This window comes from Apium graveolens, chromosome 6 (genome assembly GCF_009905375.1).
Source record: "Apium graveolens cultivar Ventura chromosome 6, ASM990537v1, whole genome shotgun sequence".
NCBI classification, from domain to species: domain Eukaryota; kingdom Viridiplantae; phylum Streptophyta; class Magnoliopsida; order Apiales; family Apiaceae; genus Apium; species Apium graveolens.
In genome coordinates, this window is record NC_133652.1 from 263,311,457 (window position 1) to 263,322,299 (window position 10,843).

At 34.1% G+C, this 10,843-nt stretch overlaps 1 protein-coding gene across 1 annotated transcript; it reads left to right on the plus strand.

Annotated features, from left to right (window-relative positions):
• Window positions 1–5,370: 5,370 nt before the first annotated feature.
• LOC141665976 (uncharacterized) lies at window positions 5,371–7,929 on the plus strand. Its single transcript, XM_074471963.1, has 8 exons — window positions 5,371–5,488; window positions 5,608–5,860; window positions 5,961–6,093; window positions 6,174–6,440; window positions 6,726–6,990; window positions 7,103–7,244; window positions 7,356–7,604; window positions 7,647–7,929. Exons 1-8 carry the CDS (start codon window positions 5,371–5,373, stop codon window positions 7,927–7,929), a joined length of 1,710 nt encoding a protein of 569 aa, XP_074328064.1.
• The last annotated feature ends 2,914 nt before the right edge of the window (window positions 7,930–10,843 follow it).

Consider the following 10,843-nt stretch of genomic DNA (forward strand, 5'->3'; position numbering starts at 1 on the left):
TAACCACTCTTTCTTCATTGTACAAATAAAGAACTGTGATCCATTAGCTCCATTTCCATTATTGTGTATTGACCATATGCAAAACTCCAGGTCCAGTGTGCTCTTTCTCGAGATCCTTAGAAACAAACTTTCTAGCACCAGTAATAGATAGGCTCCCCCTCCACTCACATTAAAAACTTGCAAGTCACTAATCATGAGCTTGATTACTTCTTGAAATGGAAAAGGTTTATGCTGATAAAAAAATTCTTACTTTTAAGCTTGCAAAGAATTTGAATTTCAACATCAGTCAGTTTGCAGGTTTAAAAAAAATAAACCTTATAAATGTTTTGAAGTATTTTATGCAAATATTGTTTTAGAACATTCATATGACCCTATTTACCTTATCTATATATTCTTAAAGTGTACTCCTTAATTTACCCATTTTCCAAATGGGTAAATTTTTTTACCCATAACCCATATTAAGTATAAAATCACTAAATCCATGGATATATGCACAAAATTTACCCAATGGGTAAATAAATTTACCCATGACCCATATTAAGTATAAAATCTATATATTCATGGATATATCCATATAAGTTTACCCTTTTTTTACCCATCACAACACTAAACATAGAAATTTTTTGAATTTTAAAATTTAAACATCTTATCTAAGGAAAGATTTGCATGATTTTCTCACATCTGTTACAACACTAATTCAATGATAATTATTGGTTTCCTTATTCTCTCTCACTTTTTGCAAGCATGACCTAATTTTTTCATAAAATTCTTGATGAAGATTTGATGTGTATCATGTTCGTCATACAAGTTTACAGAATATGTTGTTCATCTGTTAAAACCAGGTTCATGATTTACTGAATATATCCGGATGGATTCTCGAGGAACAAGTACATCAGGTATTCATCTCATTTGTCAGTTTACTTATAATAACATTATTTTGCAGATATCTGATTTGATCATGATTTTCTTATAGGTTCAAAACGACGTGTTCGTGGACGCAATGTTGAAAATGTGTTTAAAAATCCATCAGAACCAGAGAATCAAGGTAGTGTACACTTTAATTCCATTTTTGATTCATTTATTGAAAGTGATAATGATGTTCATGTATTAATTCAGTTGTCAAACGTCGTACGCGTGGGAAGAATGTGGACAAGAATCTCACAAATTCAGCGAACAGATATGATACACGTAGGCTTTCTCTAAAGAATTTCAGATTGGTTGATGTGTATATACGTTTGACAGACCATGTTATATAACATACCATGTATCTTCTCCAACTGAGCATGAGTGATGATAATGTACATTGTTATACATATATTTGATGTGCTTATGTTAATAAAACTGGTCATTCTGTAAGAACTCCGTTATCAATTATTGATCAAAGCGTGACACCAGAACAGGGTATTGGTCTCATTATTTATCTGCCTGATTTTTTTATACATGGATTGATAAATGTTTCCTGAAGTTTCTATTAACATTCAGGAATAAGACAGCTTTCGAAAGGTGTGTTTCATAGCGGAATTGCGGCAAATATGGAAAGCAATAGAATGACATCAGAGTACATCAATGGTATCATTCTTCATCCATTCTAATTGTTATTATAAAGTTTTTGTAATGATGTCTTCAGTTTGCATATATGTGCCGTGTTGCTGTTAATAATAAAATAGGTCATTCTGTAACAACTCCGCAATCAATGATTGATCAAAACGTGACACCAGAACAAGGTATTTGTATCATTGTTTATCCGTCTGATTCTTTTTATACCTGCATTTATAATTGTGACTTGAAGTTTCTATTAACTCAGGAATAAGACAGTTTTCAAAAGGTGTTTTGCATAGCGGAGTTGCAGAAAATCTGGAAAGCAATAGAATGACATCAGAGTACAATAATGGTATCATTCTTTATCCATTCTGATTGGTATTATACATTTTTTGCAATTTTGTCATCAATCATTTATTATATCTGTTATGTTGCTGTTAATAATTTAGGCCTAATATATTGTTAAGATCATCAATAGGTAAAATAAGGATGGATTTTACCAATTACTACTAATTAACAACTTCATGCAGGTACTGTTTCATCTCAGTTTACACGTTTAAAACAACAGCCGCAAAGTGTTCTAAAGAGTCCTCTTTCAATATTTGATGAAAATATATCTCCTAATATTTCAGCGGCCTCAAAATCAGGTTAATTTTAAAATAGTTTGATCAACATCTTATTCCAGCCTATTAGCAGATGTTGGTCATGTTTCATACTTCCATTTATTTTCCATCTTCTATGTAGTGCGAAAAGTAAGAATTCGTTCAAAAAATTTGAACAAACAAGATCTTGGTGTTTTTTATAACACCTTAGAAGATGGAGAAAGCAATATAATGACACCAAAGCACAATAATGGTATCATTCTTACTCCATTCTGAGATGTATCATACCTTTTTATAATTGTGCCATCAATTTGCCTATATATGTTGTGTTTCAGTTAATAATATAGGCCATCCAATGAGAACTCCTCTATCAAGAACTGATAAACGTGTGCCACCTAATATATCGTTAACATCGTCAAGAGGTAAAATTTAGTTGGATTTATTTCACGATTACTATTTTTAATATTTAATTGCCAGAATTTATAATGGAGACATGCTTCAGGTAGTATTTCATCTCAGAATTCACGGATAACACAGCAGACGCAAAGTGTTCTGCAGACCTCTCTTGCGGAAAATCTTGAAAGCCACATAATTTGTTCAGAAGAACCTAATGGTATAATTCTTGATATATCTCATTTTTCTGATACATTTGTTATAAAATTGCTTTTGAAATTATGGATTTTATGGGAATAGTTGCAGCAATGAATAATAGATCTATGATGCAGCCTGTTGCGGTAAAAAAATCACAATTGTGTATGCTGAGTCCTCTATCAAGATTTGATCAAAATATATCTCCTAATATTCCATCAAATTCAAAATCAGGTTAATTTTTATTACTTTCATTAACTTCATATTTCATTCTATGTATGAGTGTTTATCAGCGCGGATGCTAAAATATGTTTCCCATCTTCTATGTAGTGCATAAATTTAGGATTCATCCAAAGAATTTCAACAAAGAAAATCTCGGTGTATTTCGTAGCACCTTACCAGATTTGAGAAAAATATCCGGATAATGTACGTCATCGCCTAATATTTAGTTTTCTTCTGCAACTGATACACAGTCATCAGGTCATTTTTTAAACAATAAAATGCAATTTCGGATGTATCAGTTGATTACGAAATTATGTCAAATTCTAAAAATTTCAATATTCTGAAAAATATTTTTTCAGGAATGTATTCCTCTTCTCAGACAGCTGAACAAAGTAAAAATCGATTTCAACGCATAATATCGCCAAACGTTCCTGTCAAGGTATCAAATTTTGCGGCTTATTCCTGAATTACAAAACTCTGAAGGATTATTTATACAATGTTTCATGTTTAATACTCTGCATCTACTAATGTATATCATGCAGAACATAATAGTAAAAATGCAGAAATTCAGAATATTAACAGCAGTGGAAACAGTTCTCTCATATTCTCAATTCCTGAATCCTGTGTGACACCCGTTCACAAACAAAAAGGTGTCAAAAAGAAAATTGTTGCTGACAGTGAAGAAGAACAGAATCATTCAAAAAAGTTTTGTGGAAAACTATCATCATGTCCTTCGTTGTTCAATACAGCAAATGTAAAAAGTACATTTGAAAAAGGTGAAAGTTCTAGGCAAAAAAATTTAATGAATGAGTTCAACGATGTTGATGACAATGTTACCATCGACAATGATACAACATGTGGAGGTATTAATTATTTGTTTTCGAATAATTTGTTTAATTCTGCAGGATATTAATAATTTTTTTATTGTCTGAAGCATCACATACTTTTGCTCAGTGATGATTTTTAAAAATTTGCATTTTGGCGACAGACATGGCAAGTGATATTGAGGATATTGATGAAGAATATTTGAGCAATAATCAATCTATGTGGGACGGATACTTGGATCTTGGAGCTCCTGATAAAATCTGTTCGAAGTGTGATGCTGTCATGTGGAATCATGAAAAAAACAATAAGAGTTCTCCTAATAAGCCACCAACATTTTCTCTTTGTTGTAAAAATGGTCAAGTCATACTGGATAAGGAGAAACAGCCTCCTGAACCTATGGCTACTCTCCTTACTGGTGGTGTTCATTTTAAGCATTTCAAACAAAACATAAGGTTTTACAACTACATGTTTTCCATGAGTTCTACTGGAGGAAAGATTGACCATTCAATAAACAGAGGTGGTGCGCCATATTGCTTCAAGGTCCAAGGTGTTAATTATCACAATATAGGAAGTCTGGTCCCAACTGACGATAACACTCCAAAGTTTTGTCAGCTTTATATCTATGACATGGAGGACGAAATCAATAACAGGATCAATGCAGTTAATGGTGGCATGGATGTTGTTAATGAAGAAATTGTTCAATCTTTGTTGCATACAGGTTGGTTAAAGGTTTTCGAATGGCTCGCGAAAGGGTTAGGCAAAATGCAGTAGATGAGTTTAAATTGGTTCTGATTTCATCGAGTTCAGTAAGTGGCTGACCAAATCACATTGCTCCATCAAATGAGGTAGCAGGATTGATTGTTACTTCTCCTTATGCAAAAGGCTGTCGAGATACTGTCATTGATTCTAGAATTGACGGATTACGAGGGATTTTTTAGACCGATCCACATTTCATGCAACTTCAATATCCATTACTTTTCCCTCACAAAGATATTGGATATTACCGTGAGATCCCATTAAATAGACCTGTGAAGCATTCTAAGAGAGACGTAGAAGTTACCGAATCTGAAGATCCTGACGAAAAAGGTGCTAGAGAGTATATTACAATGAGATAGTTTTATAATTATAAACTAATGATACATCTTTCAGAAGGTACAAATTTGCTATTTAACAGAAGTATAATTTCTCATTCGGTTGTTCAACTTTGTGATAATTAGTTTATATTCGATTCATTATACCTTTTACCGTAACAGGTTTGACACCACATCTTGGAGGTCATTTATGGCAGCAATATGTTGTGGATGCTTTCACCGTAATTGAGCAGTACAGATTGGACTGGATTAGAGACCATCAAACTACTATAAGATCTGATCTCTACCATAATATCAGAGATGCAATACAAAAGGGAGATAGAAACCCATCCAATATTGGTAAAGCAATTATTCTTCCCGCTTCATTCACCGGAAGTAAGCGCTATATGACTCAGTATTTTAAAGACTCATTAGCAATATGTCGAACTTTAGGACATCCTTCATTGTTCCTTACTATGACCACTAATACAAAATAGCCCGAAATTCAGTGCATGTTAAAATATATGCATGGTGTTGATGTTGCTGATGCACCTGATGTTGTAGCCAGAGTCTTTAAAATGAAGGTTGATCAACTTATGGATATGATTAAAAAGAAAAATTGTTTTGGCAGATGTATAGGAGGTATAATTTTCGCTAAGTTTTTTTATACTCACACAATTATTCCTAAATTGTTCTATCAAAATGCACTTTTAGTATATATTTTGCCTGGTACTAACCGTTTCTCTACAATATTTCCATAGTGATGCATGTAATTGAATTCCAGAAGCGTGGATTGCCTCACGCTCATATATTAATTTGGTTGCACCCCGACGATAGACCTAAAACAACTGAGCAAATTGATAAAATGGTATCACCTGAAATTCTCGATCCAGAAATTGATCCAGTTGGATATAATGCCGTGAGCAATTATATGATCCACGGACCATGTGGTTCTGATTATACTAAATCTCCATGCATGGTCAAAGGCAACTGTATAAAGCATTTTCCTAAGCGGTATTTTCATTAAGATCCTTAAATTATAAACACTTTACTTTGTTAATACGTCCAGTTTTATTACCAGATTTTTTACAATTTTAAATATGTTTTGTTACAGGTATAATTCTCATACATTTTTTGATGAGTGTGGATTCCCCATGTATAAAAGAAGGAGGACTGGAATTACCATTAACAAGAAGGGGGTCAATCTTGATAGTCGCTTTGTTGTCCCATTCAATCGCGATCTTTTGGTGCATTTTCAATGTCACATGAATCTGGAGATTTGTAATAATTCAAGATCATTAAGTACCTTTTCAAATACTGTCTAAAGGGCCATGACACGGCAACAATGTGTTTGAGGAAAAAATGTACAGGTACTTCTGCAACAATCCCAAAAAAAGCACCAAAAGGTCTGATTGATGAGGTAAAACATTATTTGGATGGGAGATATGTTTGTGCGTTAGAAGCATCTTGGAGGATATTTGCTTTTGACATTCATTCCCGTTGGCCATCGGTAGAGAGGTTACCGATACATTTACCAGGCGAGAAGCATGTTTCGTTTAAGGCTGGAGATGTCTTGGAGGATGTTTGTGACAAGGCAATATAAAAAAAAACCAAGTTAGAAGCATGGTTTGATGCAAATCAGACTTTCCCAAATGCGAGGAATTATAGTTATTCTGAATTTCCAAATAAATTTACTTGGCATCCTTGACCTGGTATCTGGAAAGAAAGGAAAAGAGGAGATGTTATTGGGAGACTCTCTGAAGTGCATTCATCAAGTGGTGAACTATTATATCTCTGCATGTTGTTACTTAGGAAGAAAGGTTCCAGGTCTTTTGAAGATCTTAAAACTATTAATGGACACATCCACGAAATATTCAAGGAAGCATGTGCGACCCTTGGTCTTCTACAAAATGATAACCAATGGCATGAAACAATTGCTGAAAACTCCCATACATCATTTCCTCCACAGTTACGTGCAATGTTTGTCAATATTTTGGCATATAGTCCTATTTCAGATCCACTTAGACTTTGGGAAGCTAATTGGCAATGTATGTCAGGCGACATTCTCATCATCAGGCGATATATGCTTAATGATCCTCATCTATACCTATCAGACGAAGATTTGAATAATTATGCACTTGCAGGTTTATATCTCATTATCATACTACCTGAATAATTAACATAATTATGTTTTAGATATTATATGTAGTATACTTTTAAACTAACATAAGAATTCATATATATTTTTGTCCATAGAAATTGAAAAATTGTTTAATGATATTGGGAAGAGTTTGAAGGACTACGCGATAATGCCATTTCCAAGTGAAGTTTATTTTTGCAATGCTGTTAACAGACTACTCCAAGAAGAAACTTCATATGATAAAGAAGAACTGAAAATGTTGCATGAAAAGAATCATGGAATGCTCAACCCTGAATAGAAGAACGTTTACGATTCTATCATACAAAATGTTTATAATAAGGTAGATGGTATTTTCTTTGTATATGGAAGTGGAGGATGCGGCAAGACATTTTTGTGGCAGACATTATGTTGTCGCCTTCGTTTAGAAGGAAAGATTGTGCTTCCTTTTGCCTCATGTGGAATAGCAGCTGTATTGTTGCCTGGTGGTAGAACTGCACATTCAAGATTTCATATTCCTTTGAAACTTGATCAGGACAGTACAGTCGGAATCAAACATGGAACCGATATTGCAGAATTAATTCAACAAACTGATTTGATCATTTGGGATGAAGCTCCAATGTAACATTGTCATGCCTTTGAATCTGTTGACCGTTCTTTCAGGGATATAATGTCTGCTATTGACAAAAGGAGAGCAAAGAAGCCATTTGGTGGTATCACAATAGTTTTTGGCGGAGATTATAGGCAGATTTTACCCGTGATTCCAAAGGCATCCAGAGCTGAAGTAGTAGGTTCCACCATCAATAAATCAAAGATTTGGGAATTTTGCCAAGTATTTTTACTTAAGCAAAATATGCGTCTTTATGCAGGAAATACAGAAATGGAGAATAAGGTTATAGCGGATTTCAGTAAATGGCAGCTTTTAGTTGGCGGTGGTAAATTTTAGAACTTTAGTCCTGATGCAGACACTGGTGAAATGCTAATAAAGATTCCAGATCAATATGTTATTCATACCACGCAAAATCCTTTAGAAAGTCTTTTTAAAATTACTTACCCGGATTTTCTAAGAAACATGTCTTCACATTCTAATCTAAGATTAAGAGCTATCCTAACACCAACTAATGTTGTGGTGGACGACATCAATAATAGCATTCTTGAGAAAATTCCTGGAACTCTACACACATATCTTAGTCAGGATTCAATTGACGAAGCTGGTGATGAAGATAATGAATTCAGATCAGCATTTCCAGTAGAGTACCTGAACTCATTAAATATGCCTTGCATTCCTAAGCACGAGTTAAACATCAAGGTTGGCGTCGTTGTCTTGCTTATGAGAAATTTAAACCAAATTATGAGATTGTGTAACGGCACGCGAATGATTGTGACATCCTGCAAGAAGAATAGTATTGAGTATGAAATATTATGCGGATCCCATGTTGGGTCAAAACATTTGATCCCGGGGATAGAGATGATTCCAACAGATACCAGCTGGCCTTTTGAGTTTAAAAGAATTTAGTTCTCACTCCAGATTTGTTATGCAATGACAATTAATAAGAGTCAGGGCCAATCACTTGACACAGTTGGTCTATACCTTCCCAGAGCAGTGTTTTCTCATGGTCATGTCTACATTGCCATCTCAAGAGTTACAAGACCAGGAGGTCTCCACATTATCATCGACAGTGTTGATGGTACCACCACAAATATTACATCAAATATAGTCTATGAAGAAGTATTTTACAACCTACCGAGCATAAATGATGAGAATGTATCAGATTAGTTATTTGTATTGCACATTTACAGTCCTGACTAAGTTACTCATCATTTTATTATAATTGGTAGTTTGAGAAATTATTTGTTATTAAATTAGAATTACATCAGGTCATATTGGTTATTGATGCTCATATGCGAAGTAAAAGGCAGATTCTCGAATAGTTTTTTATGCATATCAAATTCTCAATATAATTAGATATGATATGTTTTATATTGATAAGGAGACATTATGATAATCAGAGAAGATTATGGGATAACAACAATATCTATCAGATAACTAACTCATATTTAAATATTTGTTTAATATCACATTTATGTTACTAATTGATCTTCTATTTTAACACAATCTTTTTTTCCATGCTAATATTAATGTAAGATGTTAAGGATTGTTAGATATATTTGATAATGTCATGACTAATATGATTTATGTTTAGTTTTCAGATCTTACTTAAACAGGACAAATCAGTACTTAACTGAAATCAGCACTTATACTGAAGTCAGAACTTAAGTCATCTGTATTTAAGGTTAAGGAGATATTTATCAGAAGATAATATCAGGACTTAAAGGAAACGTTCAGATAAGGAAGGCGGCTAATTGAAAGGAAAGAAGATCAAGACAAACGTAAGAAGAGATATGCATGAAGAAGGAATTCTATGAAGAATGAAATACTTGGAAGAAAAGATATCTGATTGATATATTTTAGGAAGTAGAATTATATTCCATATCAATTAGCGATTATCTTGTAAATGTGTAGTATATAAACACAGACATAGGGTTTACACTATAAGTGTTATCATTATTTGAGAATATTATTCATTGTAACCCTAGCAGCTCTCGTGATATTTGTTCATCACTGAGAGAGGACAGTTCCATATTGTAACAGAGTTTATTGCTTTGAATAAAGTTTGTTTTCTGTTACTTGTGTTATTAGAATTTGATTTGATTGTGCTATACACTGTATTCAACCCCCTTCTATAGTGTGTGTGACCTAACAAGTGGTATCAGAGCCTATCTGTTAACACACAAACAGTTTAAGATCCAAAAACAATCATGTCTGAAGTAGAAACTCCAACCAAGCCCACCAAAACTGAAGAACCACCAAAGACTCGAATCCACAGTCGATATGAGACTATTAGAGCTCCCATATTGAAACCATCTGAATATCCCATATGAAAGGTGAGGATGACTATGTTTCTGGAAGCTACAGATCCAGAATATCTTGATAGAATCAAGGAAGGACCTCACAATCTAACAAAACTCGTTGTTGCAGTTGCAGGTGAAGCAGCAAAGTCTGTACCAAAAGAGAAGAGTGATTACACTGCTGAAGACATCGCATCAATTGCTAAGGATGCTAAGGTACGACACTTACTGTATAGTGCCATTGATAATGTAATGTCAAACAGGGTAATAAATTGCAAAAATGCAAAGGAGATATGGGATGCCTTGGAAACATGATGTCAGGGAACTGATTCGATTAAGAAGAACAGGAAGACAATACTCACTCAAGAGTATGAACACTTTGACTCAAAACCTAATGAGTCATTGACTGATTTATATGACAGATTTGTCAAACTCTTGAATGATTTGTCACTAGTTGATAAGGAGTATGATATTGAAGATTCAAACCTTAAATTCCTGTTAGCTCTTCCTGAAACTTGGGATTTGAAGGCAACAACTATAAGAGACAACTATAATCTTGATGAAACGACTCTTGATGAAATCTATGGGATGCTCAAGACTCATGAACTTTAGATGGAACAAAGAAGCAAGAGGAAAGGAGGAAAGTCAAGGACAGTTGCGCTTAAGGCTGAAGAAGAATCCCCCAAGGCAGCAACCTCAAGGAAAGGCAAGGGAAAAGCGCTCATCACAAAGTCTGATACTGAGTCATCTAGTTCTGATAGTGACGATGACTCAGAAACTGAAAGCTTGCCTGAGATGGATGCTGATGAAGAGATGATGAAGTTGTGTGCTCTTATGGTGAAAGGAATCACAAGGATTGCATACAGGAAGTTCAAGAAGGGAAAGAAGTTTTCCAGGAAAGGTGCAAGTTCTGATAAGAAGAATTTCAGAAACTCTGAAGGCAAAGGAGG

What these genes read in the sequence shown, in the direction of transcription:
- LOC141665976 (XM_074471963.1), top strand. Translation starts at nt 5,371, where the DNA reads ATGCATGGTGTTGATGTTGCTGATGCACCTGATGTTGTAGCCAGAGTC. An exon ending in TTTTGGCAGATGTATAGGAG is followed by an intron (nt 5,489 to 5,607) that starts GTATAATTTTCG and finishes ATATTTCCATAG; the next exon opens with TGATGCATGTAATTGAATTC. An exon ending in GAATAATTATGCACTTGCAG is followed by an intron (nt 6,991 to 7,102) that starts GTTTATATCTCA and finishes TTTTGTCCATAG; the next exon opens with AAATTGAAAAATTGTTTAAT.